The sequence below is a fragment of the Macaca fascicularis genome, chromosome 8 (assembly GCF_037993035.2).
Source record: "Macaca fascicularis isolate 582-1 chromosome 8, T2T-MFA8v1.1".
In the NCBI taxonomy this organism is placed as follows: domain Eukaryota; kingdom Metazoa; phylum Chordata; class Mammalia; order Primates; family Cercopithecidae; genus Macaca; species Macaca fascicularis.
Genome location: NC_088382.1, coordinates 20,333,358 through 20,359,122, shown reverse-complemented (window position 1 = coordinate 20,359,122; position 25,765 = coordinate 20,333,358). Strand labels below are relative to the sequence as shown.

Here is a 25,765-nt window from a genome sequence, read left to right as displayed (position 1 = left end):
GGTGAATGGTATTACATGTCAGTGAAGGTATTTAAAAAATAACATAGGAACTAAACGTTACAACAGGAAGGGTAAAATAGAACCAGCAGCTCACATCATTTAAAAGTGTACACCATTGGGAAGAGGTAATTATAGACACGGTCTACACTCATTGGTGATACGAGAAATCATGAGAACTGAATCCTGTCCTTTGTGTGGGTACTCAGGCCTTGGTGATTTTCTTTTTTTTTTTTTTTTTTTTTTTTTGAGATGGAGTCTCGCTCTGTTGCCCAGCCCAGGCTGGAGTGCAGTGGCGCGATCTTGGCTCACTGCAAGCTCCGCCCTGGGTTCACGCCATTCTCCTGCCTCAGCCTCCCGAGTAGCTGGGACTACAGGCGCCCACAACCGCGCCCGGCTAATTTTTTGTAATTTTTAGTAGAGACGGGGTTTCACTGTGGTCTCGATCTCCTGACCTTGTGATCCGCCCGCCTCGGCCTCCCAAAGTGCTGGGATTACAGGCGTGAGCCACCGCGCCCGGCCGCCTTGGTGATTTTCACGGATTCTCTGAACCTCATGTCACCAAGTGTTATGATTTGTGTCCAGGATAATAGAATGTGATGTTTTCCTAGAATGAGATCAGTGCCCTACTCCTCCCCTCACCTCAGAACCATCCTGTCTTCTTCGGAGCAAAGCACACAGCGGGAGAGATGTGTGTGGAGTAGTGAGGATGGAGTTCCTGCTCACGGGTGCCAGATGAGCGAATCCTTCACGGAGATGAGTGATGAAACTGACATCACAGCTAGATCACACTCACATTCTACTAGATTATAAGTAAAGGATCCTTTCCTTTTAGATTCTTAGAGTGTGACACACAGATAAAAGTTTCAAACTGGGGGAAAAAAAAAGTTCCTTTGCTGGAAGATTTTCACTGAAACATACCAGAAAATCTGTGGCTTTTACTGTGCTCTTTCAATTTGTGCCTTTCTCTCTGGCTCATTGTGTTGAAACCCTTCCTTCTAATGTGACTGCCTTCCCACCTGTTCTTCGTACCCTTTGTTTAAGCAAGGTGGGGCGTTTGGAATCTCCTGATAGTTACAGATGATTTAATGATTAGCCACTTAGATATACTGAAGACAAGATAAGAAAAGGAAGAGAAAAGACAGGGGCTCTACTGAGGAGAGATTGAGAAGCCCGTTTCTTATCCTGGTTTTTTTTTTCAGATTTAAATAAAGCCAGACAGATTCACCTACTAATTTTAGGAGCAGTGATCCAGATATGTACTGTGTTGTGTAAACCTTCTAGGAAACGTGGCAGCTGTAGAGCCAGGCATATTCCAGATTTAAAATAAATTAATCCAAAGGATTTGATTCGAAGGATATATTTAGTGCTAAGTGTGTTTACTCTCCGCGATGAGTTTGACACTGATCCATTAAAGAAAAGTGGGGTTTCGTACAAGCCATGCCCTCTTCTCATGTTTATCCATGCATGCATACTTCATGTGAGTTTTAAACTGTTTGCTTAGAGCTTTTATTCTTTTAAAGATTGTGTTTGTTGATTTTTGTTCCAGAGTGTGTTAGGCCTCCTTGGTAGCCAGGAGACTGAGTTTGCTCTAGAAGGTGTGGACCATGGCAAGCAGGCACTTCCAGGTTTGCTCACAGGTTCCGTTAAAAAGAAAAAGGATTAGGAGGTGACCTGGATCGTTTTTGGCCTTTGAGCAAGGCTAGCCCCACATGGGAACTTCCAGAGCTGCCTGTTCAGATGAAAGCCTCTGAACTGCTTGTTGACATTAAGATTTGGGGAGACACCAGCCTGGGCAACATAGTGAGATCCCCATCTCTACAAAAAACAGAAAAAGAATAGCTGGATGTGGTGTCATGGGCCTGTAGTCCCAGCTGCTTGGGAGGCTGAGGTGGGAGGATTGCTTAAGCCCAGGAGTGGGAGTCTGTACTGACCTGTGATTGTACCACTGCACTCCAGCTTGGGGTACAGAGTGAGACCCTGTCTTGAAAGAAAAAGAAAAAATTGGGAGACAAAGTTAGTGAAGTCTTCAAGCATGTATTGAATGGCAATTCAAAAAAAAAGTATGCTCTGCAGGGCACATATTACTGCTAGGGTCTGGTGCTTTAAGAACATATGAAAGTGTTGATGCAGTATTCGTTGAATTTTCAAATGAGGGCTAACTCATTTTATTGCATCCTTGTTCATTACTTTATGATTAATTTGTTCTGGGACTTTGCTGAGCTTGCAAAAATGCCAGGCACTTTCTTTTTTTTCTCTTTCTTTCTTTTTTTTTTTTTTTTTTTGAGACAGTTTTACTTTTGCCCAGGCTGGAGTGTAGTGGCATGATCTTGGATCACTGCAACCTCCACCTCACAGGTTCAAGCAATTCTCCTGCCTCAGCATCCCTAGTAGCTGAGATTACAGGCACCAGCCACCATGCCCGGCTGATTTTTTTGGTAATTTTAGTAGAGACGGGGTTTCACCATGTTGGTCAGGTTGGTCTGAAACTCCTGACCTCAGGTGATCCACCGTCTGGGCCTCCCCAAGTGCTAGGATTACAGGCGTGAGCCACGGCGCCCGGCCAAGACACTTTCTCATTTAGTTCTTTCAAGAATCCTGGCAAGTTGTGAGGGTTTTGTTTTGTTTTGTTTCTTTTCATGGATAAGGGCTAGAACTTAAAGAGGTTCAGTAATTTGCCCAGGGTCTCTCAGTTCAGGGCAGAACCCAGATTCACATCCAGGCTTATCTAACCCCAGAGCCCACGCTTGCTCCGTTTGACCCAAGGTGTTTTTTCTGTTTACGAAAATTCTCCGGCAGAGCCTCATTACCACGTGGAGGCTCTGTGGGGGTTACCACCTCTGAGCACACACCTGATGAGGCCGGAGAAAGCCCCAACAGCTCCTCTGACGTAGCCAGGGCCAGCGGAGGGGGTGCTGAGGCATGAAGAGAAGGCACTTGCCTCCGTGACGCCCAGCCTTTTGTCCTTGCTGCTTCTCCAGAGACTGCGCTGTGGTTCTGCCCCCTGATTTCACCAGGTCAGTGAGTTTGTAGTTGTGTAACAGGATGTCATGTGGGATGTTTTTCTTTTTCTCTGGAATTAGTGAGTGGGTGGTTCCTACTTGCTGAGTCCTGGGAGGGGTCAGTGGTAGAGATGAGGGTGCCTGAGAGAGGGGAATCTGGGGTCTCACACTTGCTGATGGCCGTCATGGCAGCAACCAGAGTGAAGAGAACTGAGGCGAGGGCAGTGTCCAGTGGCCGTGGAGCAGTCTGTGCTCCCTTCTTTTGGCAGGGCAAGGGTGGAGAAGTTTCCTGTGGGTCAAGTGGACCCTGAGGAAGGAAGTTGAGCATGAACCATCTTGCTTCAATGTTCTTAAAAGGGCTCAGCCGCCAGGCATCTTCAGCTCTGGGTGACTTGGGGTGGGTATGCTGGTGAGGGAAGTTGAGCGGATTGGAGTAGGATCAAGCCAAGGTGGATCTCCCATGTCAGTGAGATGTGTACTCTCCACCTCCAAAAACCTGCATCTATACCTGGGGAGATTCAGCGCTTGGACACTATGCCAGAGAGGGAAGTGGTGACCAACTCACGTCAGCCAATGAAGAGAACTGCAACCCTGCCTAGCTTTCCAAAGAGAAATTTACCTCTTCTCTTATCCCTTCTCTGCACCCATCCTCCCAGTCCACAGATAGGGCCTACAAGAAAGACGAGAGGGAGGGAGGCCCGGAGCAAACCCCTCCCCAGTCCAAACAGCCTGTAAGGCGGTGGTGGGGGAGGAACTAATTTTGCATCATACACGGGACTGGAATTCTAAGTTAGGCTGGATAGAGATTTTCCATCTGAATATACGCCTGATGCTATTGAATCTGCCCAAGAGGTCCTTAGCGGGTAGAAAGGAGGATTTTGACTAGCACAGTTGTAGAGAATAGTTGCAAGGAATAAAATCAACTCACAAGTTTGTATTTGCACCACAAGTGAAGTTTTTTCCTTTAACCAGTTATATAGGAGGGAGAGAGAAAGACCATCATTTGACAGCCTGTGTTAGGGCAAGACCAAGTCCCCCTCCTGCCAAGATCAGCTTTTATGGTCATTTCCCAACCATGTCAGCTTAGGCACTGTCATTATTCAGGCATAAAATGTAGCTGTGGAAATGGCAGACTCCAGGACTAAGGCAGTGACCACGCTGATAACACGATGAACACAGAGTGAGTTTTCCTATGCTTGATTGATTCAGGGTTAGGGTGAGAATCTGATGCTGTTTCTTCAGTCTTGGCCTGCTCTCCCCTGACCTCATTCTGTTATCCGGTCATTTATGCAGTTGCTCAGCCGGTCAGTAAATCTTCCTTGAGTGCCTGTTCTGTGCCAGTTTGAAGGATAGGGATATGGCCATAAATGAGAGGCTCAGGGCCTCTCGTGGAGCCTGCATTCTCCATCCCTCCTCTCTTTCAGCGCCGAGGTTTTCAGCGCCCACCCCTCTCTGCTCGCTCCTTATTCCTGTGCATCTTCTCTGTTGTGGACACTAAATCAGCCTCCAGTTTTTCAGTTAGACTTGTTCAAACTCCTGGAGTTGCTCTCCGCTGCCACAGGCGAAGCCTCAGTTCCTTGCTGGGCCTGTTGTAGTGGACCCTCAGTGCTTTCTAGCCTTCCCTCTTGCTGTAGCTGCCACACAGGAACCTTCGTCTTCACTTGGAGTGGTTAGCTCACTGGTCATCTAGAATGCCCTCCCCCCTCTCTCCATCCTTCCGGATTATGTTCAAGTCCAGCTCTAGCTTTCTCTCTGTCACAAAACGTTACCCCTGATCCCCGGGCCAGACAGTTGCCTTAGATTCCAACTCCTGTCGCTGTCACTGTGTCTACCTTTTGCTCAGCTCTTGCCCAGTCCTGGTGGACGTCATCTGTGACCACTGGGTGCCATGTGCTTTCCCTTCCATTGCCAGTTCTAAGCGGAAGGCCACAGGAACAGCTTCGTTTGATTCCACTTAACGCCTGGCCTTAGTAGGTGTCCACAGAGTGTTGACTTTGCTTCATTTATTAACTTCTCTGCACCCAAAGACACTGATATTATCAAACAGCAAAAGAACCTTGTGTTAGGAAACGGTACTTTTCCAGTCCTACTTTTCACCTGTCCCTTGTGTTTCTTAAACATACATTGAAACCGAAGTGGCTTCCTTTATTGCTTTATCTACTTGAGAACTTTTAGGACCTGAAATCAATAGTTTTTCTTTAGTTGTGAAATGGAGTTCTCAGTCAAAGGGACAGAGGGCCGTATTTACTGTAGTAATAGCGATTTGTTTATGTAAGGGATGCTATATCTTACCGCACACACATACGCATGAAATGTGCAAGATAACTTACTGAATTTTTATTAATTGTAAAACCGTATCTCCTGCTTTAAGGGTCCAGCTTTTGCTGCACTATATGATAGGTCCTGTAAAAGAGGTGGAAATCCTAAGAAATTACACTTTAGATGGTAGATAAATATTGCCACCTTCTGTTCATTCAGAGAAGTGCACATTGATGTTCAGGAGGTTATTTGTGTTGCTACTTTGCTTTTAAGGAAGACTACCAATCAATTCTCCAAGATCAGAGATAATCAGCTATTTCATAATGTGTACGTGGAGTCTTAATTATAGATTAAAATAATAATATTTTAATATTTGTTTATTTTTAAAAAATCGATTCCACATTCTAACTTTTGTAGACTATGTATTTTTTTTTTTTGTTTTTAAATCTCTGCTTGGGATAGCCCTCGTGTCTTTGTGGGTAGAGGAGGAGAATGGTCAGTAACATGGGGTCTCGCTCTGTCACCTAGGCTGGAGTTCAGTGGCACGATCACAGCTCACTGCAGCCTTGACCTCCCAGGCTCAAGCAGTCCTCCCACCTCTGCCTCCCAAGTAGCTGGGACTAGTCACATGCCACCACATCTGGCTAATTGTTGCATTTTTTGTAGAAATGGGGTTTTGCCATGTTGCGCAGGCTGATCTTGAACTGAGCTCAAGACATCTGCCCACCTCTGCCTCCCAGAATGCTGGAATTCCAGGCATGAGACACTGTGCCTGGCTGGTTTTTGTTTGTTATGGTTTTAAAAAAGAGTATCTCTGGGCCGGGCGTGGTGGCTCAAGCCTGTAATCCCAGCACTTTGGGAGGCCAAGACGGGTGGATCACGAGGTCAGGCGATCGAGACCATCCTGGCTAACACGGTGAAACCCCGTCTCTACTAAGAAATACAAAAAACTAGCCGGGCGAGGTGGCGGGCGCCTGTAGTCCCAGCTACTGGGGAGGCTGAGGCCGGAGAATGGTGTGAACCCAGGAGGTGGAGCTTGCAGTGAGCTGAGATCCGGCCACTGCACTCCAGCCTGGGCTACAGAGCGAGACTCCATCTCAAAAAAAAAAAAAAAAAAAAGTATCTCTGTGGTATGTGGTGAAAAGGCTTAACCTGAATTAGTCAAGATACAGCATAAATGTAAAGTTCATGTCACATAAGGATACTTGCAAGTATCCTATTAATTCTATTTATGATGCTTGTTATAAAAGATAAACCAACATCTTTGAAAAATTATACAAAGCAGTGATATTTTATAATAGTTTTGGAAGAACAATGTCTACAGGTAATTTTAGAAAAGTTTTCCCTACAAACTATTTATACTTTTTAAAGTGTGAACATAAGTTGTTTTGAAATGCATTATTTTAATATTTTTTCTTGATTAAGGCCAGGCTCTTTATTCTCACAGCATGCCTGGGAGAAAGATGACGCCCTTTTGTAGATGGGAGCAGTGTCCTGAGGGGCTGATGTGCCCCAGCTGATGTCACATGAGCCAAGTCATGGAGCAGGGCTACTACTGAAATGTGAGGTGTCTGCCAGCCTGGGCCCCTATGGCAGCGGCTTGTCCTCTGCTGTTTTCACTTCTAATGCACTTCATTTCTATTCAATTACAAACTTCATATATGCTCTCGGTATCAATGAAAGATTACGGGGGCGTCCAAAGTAGTACTGATGGCATTCCCCTGTCACCTGCCACGCTGTCTTTCTGCTGTGATTGCTGCCAAATTGCTACTGTTTTCTATACATTTTAATCCTGCTTGATTAACATGCAAAAACTTAAAGACATATTTGTAAGTTGGTTTTATAAAAATGGATGACTGTATGAATATTATTCTGTAGCTTACTCTTTTCAGTTGTCATGGGCCAGTGCCAAGTCTATGCACAGAGGGTCCCTGACTTAATGGTTCAACCTACATGATTTTCTGACTTTTTACAATGGTGCAAAAGCAACAGACATTCAGAAACTGTACTTCTCTTGTGATGCTGGGCAGCAGCAGCGGGCGCAGCTCCCAGTTTGCCACGCACTTTTGACTTAACGGCATTTTCAACTTACATCATGACATAACCTCATCATAAGCCTCAGAACTTCTATGTGTCTGCTGTGTGATCTGTGCCCTCCTTCTTGGTCACTGCTCGCAGTCCAGGGCGTGATAAACCTTCGTGTATACTGCTATTGCCCTATTGAGATAGTCATGGGTTTTCAGCTTTTTTCAATAAATATTCTTGGGCATCTATTTTTATGTGCTGGTACTTTTAATTTTGTGAGATGTTTAGAAGATTTGTGTCAAGAACATAAGTGTCTTTAACTTTAAACTTAGGTCTTTTGGCTTCTTAAAAAGTACTATGGTGCATTGTGGTTTCAAAAGCAGACATTTTTTCCGGTGGTGAGTTCCTAGCTTAGGTTCTGTGCCTGGCACAGCTCTCCTGTCCTTGGTGGGTGCAGGAGAGTGGTCAGTGAGTACTGTTTGCTAGGATGTGATGACCTGCTTAATAAAATAGCAAGAATGTTCACCCATTCTAGAAACCGATGTATTTCCCAGCTAAAGTAGGACTTGTCCCCTTCTTGATTTTAGCCACACAGGGCTAGGACAGTGTTTGCATTAAATACATTTCTTCTAAGACCACTATGACTTAACCTAGTTTGCACTTGGAGACCCCACCTTCCCATATGCAAAATTATAATAAAGTGATCAAAAAGCCCAAAAGATCTCTAGATTTAAATAAGGTGGCTGGTGGAAACGTCTCTGGAGACGTGGTTGCATTCCTTCTCTTCATTTTATTCAGTAATTCCTGCTCAAGGTTTAATTGGGCATCTGAGGGATCTTGTGGGCTGATTAGAATGATGCAGCCATTCCTATTTGATAACATGTTTATTGGTCATATAATACAAGAGGATATAACAATATATAGAGCCTTATTCTGACAGCTGTTTCTGCTGATATTCTTCTGCCAACCTACGGGTTATATGTGGTATTAAAATGGACTACGTGGTTCCATCACAGAATTCCACATTCAGTGTGGCATCTCTGACGGGGACTGCAAGAGACACCTCCAGAAGGGTTTATCAGTAGACTGCTTTCCAGCTAAGAAAATGTGACCAACACTGACAAATTCCTGCTGTTGAATATAAGCTCAGCAGGAGTGCCTGAAGCTATGTAGCTCAGTGCAAGGTTGCAGTGATTCAAATAAGCATATTACGTTTCCGCACATCATTCTGAATGCTTTGATTGGGTATCCATGAAATGTTTTGGTTGTTTCTTCATTGTTTAATCAATGTAATTGATGACTGTTCTGTTTTGCTGACCACTGCAGCTTAATGCAATGGCAAATCGCGCTGCAGGGAAAGGCTATGAGAATGAAGACAATTATTCCAATATCAAGTTTCAGTTTATCGGGATAGAGAACATCCATGTCATGAGGAACAGTCTGCAGAAAATGCTGGAAGGTAAACCATTTCCTTATGCACAGCATTAAAATGCAGTTAAGTATTTTGATGCCAAAAGGGAATAAGATAGTGTTGATTTTCAAATGTTTTTTTGTTTTTTTCACATAGGTGTGATAATTTGGGAAGAATACCATGTTACAATGGCTTTGTAAACACTGAAGAACCTTTCTCTTATTTTGTAAGCATCACTGTGAGGTGGCTTTGTCATTTGGTGGTTAGCAGTCAGGACTCTACAATGATACTTAACATCTAAGGTCAAAGTGCACAGGGATGTTTTTGTTTCTTCTTCATAATGTTAGTGTGATCCACATTCAAGGCCATTTAGGAATAAGATACTCCTACATTTAAAGCAATAACCTTGTATGGAGATCAGGTTCAAAAACTGTATCCTTGCTGAATGGCCATCCGAAGGGACCCTCATTTCTAAACAGCAGCCACCACAATACACATGCATGTAACCTCCTGATGCCTCCACACACACTTCGACATGTACGGCAAACACTATAAGACATGTACCCACAGACTTACATACTCGTGTGGACAGGAAGTTAAAGAGATGGATTATGTAACAGAGAAGAGTTATTCATGTAGCCAAGCCAGCCATAGGCTGATGAGCAGAAATTCTGCATTTCAAGCAAAACCAGCTTAGTCTGCTGCTTCTGCTCCTTGTGATCGCAGTGACCCCGCTAGGAATCTGTCACTGTAGTCTACCACTTCCGGCTCTGTGAACTGGGAAAAGACAGAGGATGCAGAAACCATGGCCTTGTGCCTTGGCTGTCCATGCAGTGTCTGCGCTTCTGGGGGAAGCCCTGGAGAGCTGGAGCTGGGAGCCAGGGAAGTGGGCTGTCTTGATTGGAAATGCAGGCTCTGGAATGAAGAGGGACAAAGGAGGTGCTGAATTATTTTTTCCAGGAGTCCACGTTTGCTCTCAGTTACCTATGCTGTTCTTCGTTTAATGAGAACACCCTAACGTTGGGGTGGGAGAAATCTGAGTGTCACAAACAGGCCTAATTTCCATTCTGTTTCCTGGACTTTCTGGTTCATCTCAGTCATTATGAAACTTTGAACACATCATTTAACTTGTTTGGGGCTCCATCACCTGCTGCAGAATGACAGGATTAGGCCAGTACTTTCTATGGGTCTTGCAGCTGTGACAATTTGATGCCCCTCTTCAGCAGAAATCCCTTCCTACATCTGAAAACATCTCAGCCCCAGAGCCATTTCCATCTTCTGTACATAGTTGGCAGTCAGTCTCTCAGGTCACAGTGACAATACCTGGATATTGTCTCAGGTCACAGTGATCATATCCTGGGCATGATTATTTGAGCAACTTAAACTTTTAGAGATTATCATGCACAGTTTGGCTGTTCCTGCTATAAACTATGTTTTTTATGTGTTGAAAAACTGGACTAGCTTGGTACTATGATAGGAAAGGTAGTCTGACTTTAGTCTGAAGACTGTTCATCATTTATCAGGATCATAAAGTTACGCTTCAAAGTTTTTATTTAGTCATTTCATAGGATGACTTGGAGAACATAAATATTCTTCTATACAGAGAGTTGCTCCTACCAGTGCTGACAGCATATACATTTGGCTTTTGTTTTTAAATGGGTAATTCTATGGTTTCTTGTTAGGAGCCATTTCTCCTGCCTTTACGCCTGTGGTCTGACTCACTACTGTTTTCTAAAGGACATGCAAACTGACCAAGTTCCGGAGGGCAGCTGTCTGTTTCATAAGGGAACATGGTGCTTTCACATAGCTTTTCCAGCTACGTGCAGTGCAGTAGGCAAGGATATCTTTCTGGATGCCTGTACGTGGTCTTGACCAATGTTTGACTACCTGTTTTTACCGAGTAAATTATAAACCACTGCGGAGGCTGAGCCAATGAGGAAGTGTTGCAATCAGACCCACCTTCTAAGGCTTTCCCTCCTTCAAACAGCTATCCTTGGCATCAGAGAGATATGAAGGTTCGTACTGCTGGTCACTTGGTAGGCAGAGGAATGAATGATGCATTTCATTCATGATTATTATTTTCTGAATGATTATTATTATTTTTTTACCATTGTTATGGATATAATCAGAATAGATTCTGAATAACAGAAAAGTAAAATTGTTTGCATTCTGGTTTCAAACAGCTCTCTGTGAGCAAGACCTGGAAGATATTTCATCAGAAACTGAAATCTAGGACCAAGTTCACATCCTGTGTAGGTCTGCTGTAGAGATGATTTAATTTTAACTTTGATTTGTAGGTTTCAACCAAACTATTTTTATGGGATCTATACTTCCTAAGGAGAGAAAATGATGCCTTTCAGTCACATAGCAAGCAGTTTTGTAATTTAATGAAATGATTTTCACAATAGTTTGCCTTTTGATAATATAGATGATGGCTTTTCCCTCAAGTAATAAGAAGATACCCTGTATTTTCTTTTCTTTTTTTATTTTAAATTTTTAAGTTCTGGGGTACGTGTGCAGGATGTACAGGTTTGTTCCATAGGTAAATGTGTGCCATGGTGTTTTGCTGCACCTGTCAACCCATCACCTAAGTATTAAGTCCAGCAGGCATTAGCTATTTTTCCTAATGCTCTCCCTCTGTCCCCCACCTCCTCCCAAGCCCCATCCGTCACCCCTACCCCCCACCTCCCCTTTTACCCCCACCCCCCAACTCCCAACTTCCACTGACAGGCCCCAGTGTGTGTTATTCCCCTCCCTGTGTCCATGTGTTCTCATTGTTCAGCTCCCACTTTTAAGTGACAACACATGGTGCTTGGTTTTCTGTTCCTGAGTTAGTTTACTGAGGATAATGGCTTCCGGCTCCATCCATTAAAACAGTCCATAGAAGAGCCTGGAATAGTCGCTTTCCAAGGCCAGGGTATTGTTATCAGCAGAGGTGGAGCTTTTACCTCTTCGGCATCCTGGGTGTTGGGGAGGAAGCGGTGAAGAGGAAGGTGGAAAGGTGCATGGAGTTACCTGCATGTCTCCACTTGTTGAGGTTGTGCGCCATTGGGACACCTCTTCATATCTGCTCTGAAGGTCGGCAAGCACTGATAGGAAAGACACAGCTGGGACATCTTCCTCCTCTTCCAATCAACTTGCCATCTTTCGGAGGTCACCTAGAAAATATCACTTTCTCCCCACGAGTAGCTTTGTGCCTGCCTACCTTCCACATGACTGTTAGATTAATACTGTTGGCCGCAGTGTCACTGACCACTTATTCATCAATGTATTCATTAAACTAAAAATTGAGCAACTGCCCTTTGCCACACTTCATAAATATTTTCATTTAAATGATTGTATCTCATTTTCACAACAGTTGTGTGCAGTACGTGGTATTATCTGTAGTCTATAGATGAAGTAGCATAATTTTTAAAAGAGTAAACAGTAAGTTGAAACGAACATGTAGATAAACATGTAAACTTGCTCTGGTAATTAGAGAAATGTAAGTTAAAACCTCAAAGTACCATTTGTCACCCAAGTTTTTACAAATTAAGATATTCACTACTCAAAAGAATGTGGTAAAACTAGTACCTAAATATTTATAGTATTATTTAAATTGGCTTAGATAGACATAATGTGTTTTGTTTAGAGATAGTTTTTTACCAGGTTGCTGCTGCTTAGGGAGTAATCCAAAATATGTTTTCAAAAAATAAAAAGACAGGAAGGGCATGGAGACTCATGCCTGTAATTCCAGCACTTTGGGAGGCTGAGACATTGAGGATCACTTGAGCCGCAGGAGTTTGAGACCAGCCTGGGCAACACAGTGAGACCCTGTCTCTACAGAAAATTTAGAAAATGAAAAAAAGTCAACCAGGTGTGGTGGTGTGTGCCTGTAGTCCCACCTGCTCAGGAAGCTGATGTGGGAGGATCACTTGGGCCTGGGAGGTTGAGGCTGCAGTGATCCATGATCGTGCCACTGCCCTCCAGCCTGGGTGACAAAGACTGAGGTCCTGTCTCAAAAATAAAAATAAGATACAGACATGCCCGTGTTAATAGTGGTGTTTATTTATAATAATAGAATATTGGAAGCCGAATGAATGTCTAACAGTAGTACTGATTAATTTTACTTCACCTTCTTGATAGAAAAGTTTGCATCCATGAAAAATACTAAATGTGAAGACTATATGTACTAACACGGGAGAATGTGTACAATGTAAGTGAAAAATTCAGGTCGTAAAATTGTTTGCATATTCTTATTCACTCTACAGTAAATCACATGTCTGAAGAAAGACTAGGAGAGCATGTCCGGAATGATCATTGGATTAGCAAGGAAAGATAAGAGTGATGTTTTTCCCTTTTTCCCTCTGTATTTACAAACTGTGTGCTATGGTTGGTATATTCCTTTTTTAAAAAACGATATTTATTATCTCATGGTTTCTGTAGGGCAGGTGGATGTGTCTCAAGCATAAATGAGAACCCAGGGACCCTCTTAGCATCTTTCAAGGCTGCAGTCAAAGTGGCAGCTGGGCTGCGTTCTCTTCAGGAAGTTTGAACGGGGAAGAATCTACTTGTAAGCACTTATGGTTGCTGGCAGAATTCAGCTGAGGGCCCCACATGTGGGCTGTTCACAGCATGGCATCCTGTTTCTTCAAGGCCAGCAGGAGTGCCTCTCTCCAGTTACAGAGTCTGGTGTATTACACTTTTAAATTGTTTTTTAAAACATCCTTTCCAGTGTCACATTACAAAGCAGTATTTTAACCTAGCACTTTTTATCACATCACAGTGATCCTTGTTGAGTAGTGGTTCTGGTGTAAGACAAGCTCACAGCTTGTGACCACAAGGATCATTATATGAACCGCAAGGATCATTATAACCACTTCACATAGTAATGAAGATACATTTATGGAAGGTTTACTATGTATTGGACACTGTTCAAAATTTTTAAGCTGTATTTACTCAAGTAAACCTTATTGCACTTGTTGTTGCTACTTTTACCTTCATTTTACAGATGAGGAAATTGAGGCACAGAGCCTGAGAAACTTGTTTCAGCTCAAAATAGTAAGTGGTAGAATCACCATTTTTACCTACTTAGTGTGAGTTCAGATGCCTCACTCTTAACCCCTAGGCTTTTCTGCCTCTCGAGATAGTGGGTTAGTGTGGAAGGTGCCCTGGCCTCAGTGTGTGAAGTCCTAGGTTTGGGTTCTTGATTTAGTTTCTGGGTAAACTTGAACAAATCTCATTTTCTGTATTTGTAAAGCAATAAGCAACATATCTTGCCCACTTTAACTCATGATCATTAAAAGGATTTCTTGCAAACTATAAAGTGCTTTCCATTGTAAGGTGGGTATACTTTCTCTTGGGAAGCAGTCATGTCTTTGAAAATAAGCACTCAATGAAATGGATACGTTGATGGGTTTAGGTGAATTCGGTCAGCCAGGCAAGTATTTGGTAGGCCCCATGCCTTCCTGTGGGTGCATTTTCTCAATTTCTTTATTCAGAAGTCACGGAGTAAGAGCACAGTTTTCAGAAGCACAGAAACGTTTGTCTCGTGATAGGGCCTGTGGGCAATCACGCACGTTCACCAAAAATGATTTAATAAACAGCACATCAGGCCTTCAGGCATTTTCTCAGCAAGTTGTTCTACGGACTTGCACATCTTAGCCTGACAGCGGAGCAGGGGAAGCGAGCCCAGAGCATGTGGGACGCAGGCCCCATGTCAGCTCAGTTCTGTGGGCAATCGTGCAGTCAGGGACTGTATGAAAGGGGGCCAGGCAGATCCATTCTAAAAGACTGGAATCTTTTTAGCAGGCCTCAAAATAGAACCACTTAAAAAAATATTCCCTGACATGATGAGCATTGACAGTGGAGGATGTTTTGTGGCAAAGTCAGGGTGCTCTAGAGATGATACCCGATCTTTTCTTTCATGCAAAGGTTTTTGAGTCCTGATTGATTGGAATCTTCGTTCAGTGTGGAAAGGGTGGTCGGAGGCAGAGCACTTGGAGTTGTCGTGGGAGGCACCATGGTGGGTACGACAGTCACGTGTTGGATGCCTGCTCTGGTCTCCCTGCCAGGTTGCCTTGGAGGCAGTCTAAAAGGAACGGCCCCGGACACACCCAGCTCCAGGGTTTCTCTGATAGTTCTCTCTGCTCGGAGAGGAGAGGTGGTGGCTCTCGGTCCCATTGTCCCTTCTGCTCGACACGTTCTTCCGTACCTCATGTCTTTAGGAGTGCTGGCTAATTCAACCTTGAGGAAACGGATGATGGATTCAGCCCTTTGTAGATATTGCAAATTTAAGCTTTTCATTTTGAAGTATTTCCTTTATCACATTACCTGCAAATTTATGCTGTGACGTTCTACCAGATGTGAGCTAATGAAAAAGCTGTAAAGGTTGGTTCTTCTCCAGCTTTCTATAGTCTCAGTTTTTAACCATTATTAATTTCCTCAGATTACTTAGCTATTGGAGGAGATAACCACTAATAACCTGAAGATCTAGTCATTTTTTTCTCAGAACTTGGCATCCTGGACTAGGTTTCCACATAGAAAAATCATTTTCCCATTAAAGTGGAAACAGGTCGCTCTACAGGGAAAGAGCAGTTTTGTACGGCTTTTTAACAAGTGTTCTGCTAGACCAGAAGCCTGGCAGGCTTCACTGGCTATCGGCGTGGTCATTTAGAGGAAAGAAGTGGATCAAGCATGTGTGCTTTGCCTCTCTGGTGTTGTATGAGGATTTCAAACACAGCTGCTCAAGTGCTGGATGGGATCTGCCCATCTGGACCATCATACACTAAGCACAGAGACATAGGCTACAGCGAGAGTATGGATGCATGTGCGGCGGAATGGATTCCAGCTCAGTGGTTTACTGGCTATGTAACCATGATGGCCTGGTAAACCTCTTGAAGCCACTCTTTCCAATCTGAAAATCGAGAGTGAATCTACCCAGTAGGCAGATTATGCAGAGCCTCAGGCACAATACCTGCTTGTAGTAAGTACTTAACACACAGGAGCCGGGATGGTTATCACAGACGCTCATATATTCATCAGTGTTGGAGTGTTCTCTATGCCAGGCATGGGATAGGCAAATGCTTCATTCATTCATTCTGAAAGAAGTAACCAGTTTTGACCTAGAACAGAAATCATGGCAGGAAGAAAAGATCATGCTTGTTTATTAGTGATCTCACTGAGGGCCTTCCCTGGGTAAGTCATGGTTGAGTGTTTTAACTGGATGTCAAAGCCAAAGCATTTGACATTATCAAAGGGACAAAAGAAAAGAAGGTTTTATTTAATGAGAGAATAGTAGTTAAATTTCTCCAAGCGATGCTTTATTTTGCAGTTCACTGAGACAATTCAAAGATTAATTTTAAAATGTTCACCCTCAGAATTATTGTTCTGTTAACTGTGATGGCAGATTTTCAGAGAACTAGGAGAGTTTCAAAATGAGTGCTTGTAGAAGAAAGCGTAGCCCATCAAACTCAAGACAGATGTGGCTAATGTTAGTGATAAGAGGAGCTGTTTTTCTATAAGGCTCTAGGTGGGGTTTGGCAGTTCAGTTTGCTTGCCAGTGACAATACAGTCTCGAAGTTCCTAAGAGTGTTGGTCCTGGAAGCTTTCTCAGCTGGCATGAGGCGTGCGGAACGACCCCCACCCCTGCATCCTCTACTGCATGTGCTGCTCATTTTACCACTTGAGTTATTGGCAGCCACCATCTCAGTCTTCCGGGATTCCTGGCCTTCTCTCTAGTGCCTACTGCTTTACATGCACGCCAGACTTTCCAGCCTGTCAACCCCCATCTTTTCCCAGTCTCGACTTCTCTTGTGCCATTTGCTTGGAGTTCCCTATTTAGATTTTAGCATCCCTTAAACCCTACCTTCAGTTCAATTCCTGTTCATCCTGGCTCAGTTTGTATATTTTCTTTTAATTATTCTCAATTTTTTTAGTGAAAATAATATGGAAAGTAGAGTCGAGGGATTTAGATTTCTATCCCAGTGTATTTGCTGCATTGCTAGCATTACTCATGAGCATTAGCTCATAAATGAGCCCATTACTCCTTAATAAATCAAGATAATTCTGTCAGCTGGGCGTGGTGGCTTATACCTGTAATCCCAGCACTTTGGGAGGCTGAGGCATGCGGATCACCTGAGGTCAGGAGTTTGAGACCTGCCTGGCCAACATGGCGAAACCCCGTCTCTACTGAAAATACAAAAATTAGCCTGGCGTGGTGGTGTGTGCCTGTAGTCCCGGCTACTCAGGAAGCTGAAGCAGGAGAATTGCTTGAATCCAGGAGGTGGAGGTTACAGTGAGCCGAGATCACACCATTGCACTCCAGCCTTGGCGACTGAGCAAGACTCTGTCTCAAAATAAATAAATACATAAATAAAATAAAATAAAAAATAGATAATTCTATCCACTCTAGATGGGAAGTTGTGAAGGTTCATTGAGAGGAAAGCACCAAGCCCCATTACATATGGCAGATGTAACAGAAATGGGCACACACATATATTTTTAAAATAAGAGAGAGGGTCTCCTTATGTTGCCCAGGTTGAAGTGCAGTGGTGCAATTGTAGCTCACAGCAGCCTCCGACCCCTGGGTTCAAGTGATCCTCCTACCTCAGCCTCCTGAGTATCTGGGACTACAGGCGTGCACCTCCACACCCAGCTAATTTTTTATTTTTATTTTTGTAGAGATGGGGTCTTGCTACATTGCCCAGGTTGGTGTTGAACTCCTGGTCTCAAGCAATCCTACTGTCTTGGCCTCCCAAATTTCTGGCATTACAGGCACAACCCACTGCACCCAGCCACATGTTTTTTATTTGCTGCAAAGTTTTACACACCTCTGCAGTTAATATTCACATCTTACTGTCCTTAGCACGTGTTAAACCTAAGATAGTACCGGTTACCACCATATACTGTGAATCTGTCGTTAGACACAAAATTCACATTCATAAATACTAATAGCACATTATCCTATGAACTTGCTGCTTGATTTTCTTTAGGCCAGTGGTAGTTAGTATTTTGGAACATATGGTGATGGGCTCGTGTAGGCTAAACACTTTGATTGTACAGGCCATAATTAAGTCCTCTTTGAATGGCTTCACCTGGTGGATGTTCAGTGGAGGGACATTATCATCATTTTGCCAGTTCTCTGAAGACTCTTACAGATCTTGGCTTCATGACTCCAAAATGGGAAAAGGACACAGCCAACATTGGCGGAACTCAGACCACTGTTGGGCTGGTAATCAAGGGAGGGCCATGTACCATTTCAACTTTAGATCTCAGGATACAGGAAAGACCAACTCCACTGGGTTCAAATGGAGACTTTTTTCGCACCCTCACTGACCCCACCCAGCAATTGTATAGGAGAAAATAAGAGTGATATAGGAAATACCTAAGGCAGATTATCTGAGGCTGATTTTCTTCTAAGTAAATTCCACATGTGCAGAGGTCCTAAAATTATATCTGTTGTCTTTGCTTTTTAATTTTTTTCCTGTAGTTTATATATATTTGTGACATATAGTAGTCCTGTTATATAAAGCAAATATCACTAGACCTGGGCATGAAACTCTGATTAGTGAGTCCCGTTCTCTGCAGTTTGTGGCATATGTCTCTGATGTCAGCCGAAATGAACTTTGTTCAGCAAAATGGTTTGTAAATATTGGTTTGGGTTTGGCAACAAGAGTGAACAAATAAGTATTTCTACCTTATCCTGAGTTTATCCAAACAAACCCAACAGTTTTATATTTAAAAATCCAGGCGCTAATCGTTTTGGTCTCGAGTGTACCCCCATCTGCCCACGTCTGTTAATCACCCGCAGACCTCTTTGCTTTTCACGCTGCCACTCAGCGCACGGGGAAGAAAACACCCGCTCAGTGGTTAACTTTGCTTGAGAACCTGGTGAGGTTATTTTACTTAGCGCACGCAATGTTAATGCTCCTGAAAGCAGAAATGTTAAACAAGGAGCCTTCTTAGTGCTGACGTGGTGAGAGCCACAGCAGCCTGTCCCGTTGCTGAGAGCTAACTGGACACAGAAGCGTGGGGACGTTCCCTCTGGCAGGACATTCTAGGCCTGGTCCTGTGGCCATCCATTCCTCTCTCGCTTTTGGCGCAGGCCATCTCCAGGTTAGCTGGCAAGCCCGGTGTCTTTATTTTTAAACTCGCAGTCATTTCCATGCCTTGTGGGAAGAGAAGGTGGTGTAAAGGATCTTTTGTTCCCGGGCTACGCGTCAGAGCTTGGATGCCAAGATATTCTTCAGGCCCCCTGAACTTAATAATCAACAAAAATGCTAACTAGCCCTAAGCCCTGTAATGACTGGAAAGTTTGGCCTGTTCAGTGAAAAAAAGACTGCAAGAGAATGTTATCTGTGGAAGGCTTGGAGGAATCAGTTGCATCCTCAGACTTCACGCAGTGGAATGTGTGTATTTTAGGATTAACTCGAACACTTTGGGGCATGGCCTGGAGTTGAACAGAAAGCCCAAGCAGCACGCGCCCAGGGAGTGGTGAGAGCTCATGGACGGTGCTGGAATTTGCCATGCTTCCCACTGGGCCGTGTTTCAGGGCCGTGTGCACAGGCAGAAGTGAGCCTGATGCTTGGAGGGCCCGTCGGTATTGCTGGGCACTGTCATAAGGCGACACATCTCCAGAAGGGCCGGGCTTGCTCAGTGTTACCTCAGGGCTGGCATTTGGCCTTTGTATCAGATTGTGCTGTCTGTCTTCCAGTTGGGTCCATGCACCGAGTTCACAGAAAGACTTTTTAAGTACACCCTGGGTACATTTCTTTATGGAAACTGGCTTCTAGATCATCAACTTCTGTATGTCCTCCTTACGATTATATGACCTGCCTCTCAGAATGCTCCTGGGGCCAGCTTTAAGCCATCTCTCCCTTCCCAGCTCCCTTCCTAATTGCCTTGTTGCCACCTTACAAAAAAAAAACATTACCACCTCCTCAGTCTTGCAATGATGCATCATCTCAGGGTGTATGAGGGAATATGTAGTTTTATATTTTATTTTAGAGATACATATGCAAAAATGTTTGAAGACTTCTGATCAGATTAAGCTTCCTTGAGCAATCTAAGTTAATACTGTGCATAGAAGTAAAATGCAGGACACAAGTGCAGAAAATATTTGGAATTTTAAACTTTCTGGTGGCCACATTAAAAGTAAAAAGAAAATTTCATATGTTATATAAATATGTATATGTATATTAATTTTAATAACGTATTTTATTTAACCCAGTATATCCCAAATGTTATTTCAATGTTACCAGTATAAAAAGCTGGTAATGGGGTGTTTTTGCATTTTTTGTGTGTACCATGCCTTTAAAATTTGATTCATATTTGACACTTACAGCGTATCTATCTCAATTCCGATTGGACATATTTCAAGTGTTTCGTAGCCACGTGTGACTAGTGATTACTATAACAGGGCAGCACTGTTGTAAGTGTTAGAAAGCATAACCTTTAAGCTGATGATACTTGGGAACCAAGATTGGTTCATGTTGAATTATGAAAAAAAACAACCTGAGGTTGAGAGGCATTAAGAGCATGAACTCTGGAGCCAGACTGGAGCCTCGTCTCACCACGTATCCATCAGCTGGGAGACGCTGGACAAGCACTTAGCCTCTGTTTGCACTGGTTTCCACAATCAAGAATGAGAATAGTAAGTGCCTTCCTCAGAATGATTGAGGATTGAAAAGCTAAAGCTAATCTATATAAAGCACTTAGTGTCTGGTACCTGGTATGTAAGTGTTACTATTATTATTATTTCTGGTAAAACCTACCAAGGTAGCCATGCTGTGGTGGCAAAAACTCTAGGTTTGTCTCTCAGAAGACTTGCATTTGGGATGTCTTTCTACCATTGATCACTTCATGCCTTAACTGTTCGGAGCTTCAGCGTTGACATGTTTGAGTGAGTCTAACACCTCCTTCCTCCAAGGACACCTGTGCTGGAGAAACAGATAATAAAATGTGTATCATAGCTACCATTTTCGGGAATCTTCTTTATGCCAGTGTAATGCTTATTTGTATTATTTCAGCTTTACAACAACTGTTTGAGGAAGGTGTTTTATTCCCATTTTATATTTGAAGGCAGCGAGGCTCAGTAACTAACCCTGGTTACCATGTTGAGCGTGGGTAGAGCTGGAGTTTCAGTGCAGCTGTGTCTGCCTCTGAAGCCCTTAAACATTGCTACATGCTATTGCCCATGCATATGTCATGATTATTACTCAGATGTACAGTACATTACTAAACTGTACATCTGAGTAATAATTTTACACTGTTTAAAATCTAAGTTAAACAAAGAGGCCTTCCTGTTTCCCCAAGAGGGCAGAGTAAGCTAATGTGAAATCCCTGCTGATGAAAACATGTGGAAGTGTCAGCGAGTTTGATCAGGGAAGCAGGCCAGTGAGCAGGGCTTTGGAAAAGGAGCCTTGTTTTCAGGAGACGTTGGGGATGTAAAGGTGCAGAGCTGGGTGCCTGGAAGAGCAGAGGACAAGTCACTTGTGAAGGCCTGCAGCAGGGGCTGGAGGGGACGCCTATGGAGGCTGCTGCTTCTGTGTCAGGTGTCCCTGTGGGGCACAGAACTGGCCATCAGAGGCGGGGGAGTGAGGACAGATGGGAGTAGGCAGGGATAGCTTCGTCAGCTGCCACTTCACGTCACCTTCCACTGCATGTCACCTTCCAAACATGCAAAATACCTGTAGCAGACCCTAACCGGGAACCATCCAGACAAGAGGATCTCAGGAAGCCTGGCTGTAGGACCTTACTGCAGTGGCCAACAGTGATTCCTCCTGGAACCACGGGAAGAGTGAGTCCAGACACATCAGGACCACCATCTGTTATGCTGGTGGGAGCCTTCCTTCCTCCTGCTCCACTTCCAGTAACCTAAAGCCTGTTTCACATGACTGTTCTATCATATCGGGTTCTTGGGGCACTCATCCTGTAATCTTTTTTCCTCTGCCTGCTAGCCATTAGCATGAGCGCTGTTCCCTGGTGTGTTGTAAACTTGTCTTCAGCCCCGCTATTTCTGTGGGATTCCACAGAATTGTGGAAGTGTTGCTCCTAAGCAGCGTTTGGTGTAAGTCTGCTGGGTGTCCGTGAGATTCCCAGCCCAAACATGATAATTCCTTATCTTGGGGGCTTCCGTGCATAAGGAAGATGTGTTTGGATCCCAAATATGTGTGCGACTAGGCCCAGGGTTTCAGCATCTCAGGAGAGATTTTTGTTCTCCTCATGCAGGGTCCAGGCAGAGATTGGCTTCCCATCATCATCCTGACGCATGAGTGGATTTTTTTTAACAGCTCAGTTTGCTGTAGGGAATCTTAGTTCCAGCTTCTGCCTTGCACAGGCCCAAAGTAATTTCTTGTTTCTGTTCCAGTTAAATACAATATATAATAACTTACCCACTTCCTCCTGACTTCCCACTAAAATGAGAATGAAGTGGAAAAAAAAAAAGCAAAAATACAAAAGGATGAGAGATTGAAAGAAGAGGGGATGGAAACAAAAATATAAAAGCTGCAAAATAAATGGATGAGTGATAAGTAATGACACAGACTAGAAAAAAAAAAAAGCTGCAATTTATGGCAGAAGTATGAGAAACCCCAAAGGAAGCCAAACAGAAGTACAGATCCTTTGACAGTCTCTGGAATTCGAGCCATCAGGTGTCTCTGAAAGAAGAGTACTAGCCGAACATTTGCACAAGAAGTTGATTGGATCCCAGCCTCCTTCCTCCCCTGCACTGCTTAGTGAAGCCTCTTTCCACACTTCCACAAGAGAAGATGGTGATGCACTTTCTGGAAAGTCAACCTTTCTGGAAACGTTTACTACAGGGACTCTGGGATCAGGAGTACCAGACAAAGCTGGAAAAGGGGATGGGGAATGCCAGGCCAAAGACAGGGGTTAAGTGAAAAGTGTAAGTATGGAAGAATGAGACCCATGGTTACTGCCCCAGCTGTCCTCTTAGGACACTGGCATCCAACGTGATGCACTCAGGTGTTCAGAAGATTCCATGCTGGGGCCTGCAAACATCCAAGACAAAGGACTTGCAGATGTCACATCGGCTAAATCCCCCACAGCAAAGCCCAGCAGCTAAGAAAGCCTGCCTATGCACACAGCACACGGCACTGTCAACCAGCCTCCTGTGTCTTGCTCTTACATGTGAATGGATAGGCAAAAATTAGCAGAAAATTGAGGAAAGCTCAACATGCATGACAGAGACCACACCCCCCTAACACACACACACGAGCAAGCAAATTTTAAAAAGTCTAGAAAACAACATTCCATTCAGAGAGGAAAACAAAAACTGCCATTAATATTTTTAGAGAAATAGTATAAGATTGGCAAAACGTAAAGCATCAGCAATACCAAGTATTAGTTGGGATATGGGGACAGGAACTTTCCTACCCTGCTGGTGGGAGCATAAACCACTGCAGCCCTTTTCAAGAGCAATTTGGCAGTAAAGTCATCCCTTAGTATCCAAGGGGAATTGTTTCTAGCACCCCCACCCCGGCCCCCACAGATTCCCAAATCCACACACGCCCAAGTCCCTTACATAGTAACATGGTGTATTTGCATATAACCTATGCACATCCTCCCATATATTTAAAATCATCTCTACATTACTTGCAATACTTAATACAATGTAAATGCTCTGTAAATAGTTGTTACACTGTATTGTTTTTCTATTACCATTATTTTTTGTTGTACTGTTATTTTTATTTTTTTCAAATATTTGTACTCTGTGGTTGGTTGATTCCAAGGATGTGGAACCCAAGGATACAGAGGGCCAACTATGCATGATAGAGCTGAAGATTCAGGAACTCTGTGACCCAGCCCATTTCACTTATAGAAATCCAGGTACAGGGAGACTTTCCACAATGAGACTGTAGAAAGATTTTTTTTTTTTTTTTTTTTTTACTGTACTATTTATAACTATTGAAAAAGAGGAAACAATTGTCAACAGTAGGGGGATGGATAAATAATTTGCAATATAGAGTGGAATATTATATAGCTGTTAAAATTAATGAAGTTTATTTACATAATATGGATATCTAAAAGTTGGATAAAAATTGCAAAGACTGATATATATGTAAATTTTAATACCTATAAAATATATACTATTTGAGGATAATAATAGCAATAAGGGCTAACTGAAATAATAACACTTTGATACAGAGGCTATTATTACCATTTTACAGTTGAGGAAACTGAAGCACAGAGAGGCTAAGTAATCTGCCCAAGTCCACACACCTAGTATGTAAGTAGTGAAAGGACAAAAAGTTCTTGGGAATATTAACAGTCTTCAAAGGAAAGAAGCAGGATGACATGAAAACATGAGGCTTTATTTGTAACTTTATTTTTTTAGAGAGAGGATCTGGCTCTGTCATCACCCAGGATGGAGTGCAGTGGCCAGATCCTGGCTCACTGCAGCCTCAAACTCCTGGGTTCAAGTGATCTCTCGACTCAGCCTCCCAAGTAGCTGGGACAACAGGCATGTGCCACCAAGTCTCACTAATTTCTTCTCTTTTTTTGTAGAGACTGAATCTCACTACTTGATGCAGGCTGGTCTTGAACTCCTTGGCTCAAATGATCCTTCTGCCTTGGCGTCTCAAAGTGCTGGGACTGCAGGTGTGAGGCACTGTGCCCAGGCTTTTTTCTATTTTGTTTTCTTAAGAGACATCTGGAGCAGTTGTGGCCAATCTGGATGTCTGTTACATTATCATGTTTTTAAAGACTCTTTTTTTTTTAAGACCAGTTTTAGATTCACAGCAAAATTGAGCAGAAGGTACAGAGCGTCCCAAGTAGCCCTGCCTGCACACATGCACAGCCACCTCCATTATTAACATCCCCTACAGAGTGGTACATTGTTGCGATCAGTGCACCTACATTGGCACATCAGTATCACTCAAAGTCCACCATATGGTTCCCTCTTGCTGTTGGACATTCTGTGGGTTTTGACAAATGTTTAATAATGAATGTAACCACTGTCACAGTGGACAGAATAGTTTTCTGCCGTAAACATTCTTGTGCCCACCTATTTATTCCTCTCACAACCCTAACCTCTGGCAGCCACTGATTTTTTTGCTGTCTCCATCGTTTTCCATTTTCTAGGTCATATAGTTGACATCATATAATATGTAGCCTTTTCAAGGAAAAGTTGGCTTCTTTCCCTTAGCACTGTGCATTTAACTTCCCTCTGTGTCTTTTCATAGCTCATCTCATTTTATCACTGAATAGTATTTCATTGTCAGGTTATATTACATTTTAATCTTTATATGTTTAAATATTTTATAATTTAATGATTAAAACTGTAAGCTTGGGCACTCTCAGCCCATGGCTGACTACCCAGGGCTACAGGGCTAATAGAACCATAGATGCTGTGACTCAGTCTGTGTATTCTTCACTGGCCTTCCACTAAGTACCCTCTCCTTTACCATTCTGCATGTACTTTATCAGACACATAGCGTCTTCCTGCCTGTGACGCTTGGCCTGGGGTGCAGAAGGGGCAACACTGTGACCTTAGACAGGCAGTGCTTCGAACCAGAGCAAATTCAGAGGGCTGTCACTTTACCAACTGCATATTAGGTCTTCAGAGCTATGCTTCCAGCTCAGGGCAGGCATTTGGAAGGAAGATTTTGGAATCTTGCCTGAACATATTCATAATACGGTTTTCTTAGGTTGGGTTTTTTCTGGGAATTTCAGTGTTATTTTCTTCAACATTGTTGTCATCTATGACTCAGAATTTAACTACTTGTGCTTTTTTGTGTGTGGCTTTTATGTTGCAGGAAATCACAGTGAATCCTCTTATCTGCATTCTTGGAGGCAGGGCATCTGATAAATTAGTATTTTTGTTAATGCTGCTATGTGTCCCATATGCACAGAAATTTCAAAGAGTTCACAAAGTTGAAGTTGGAAGGATATAATTTAGTACACCTTCCCCATTTTAAAAAATGAAGAAATTGAGGTTCAGATAGTGGAATAACATGTGCAAGACTACACAGCTCATTGCTCATGGAGTTGGGGGTAGGAAAAAGGGCTCCCTGTTCCCTATGTGTGTTTACTGCATCACAGAGAACAATAAAATAAACAGAAATCTATAGAT

At 43.3% G+C, this 25,765-nt stretch overlaps 1 protein-coding gene across 3 annotated transcripts in view; it reads left to right on the top strand.

The window, feature by feature from the left end:
* MTMR7 (myotubularin related protein 7) overlaps window positions 1–25,765 on the top strand; it is a 114,667-nt gene that overhangs the window by 73,709 nt on the left and 15,193 nt on the right. For 2 of the 3 annotated variants that reach the window (XM_065518908.2, XM_005562660.5), the window contains exon 7: window positions 8,610–8,742. The exons of the other annotated variant lie outside the window; for it this stretch is intronic. In XM_065518908.2, coding sequence (XP_065374980.1) covers window positions 8,610–8,742 — 133 coding nt within the window. The remainder of the gene's footprint in view (window positions 1–8,609; window positions 8,743–25,765) is intronic. 3 annotated transcript variants of the gene reach the window in all.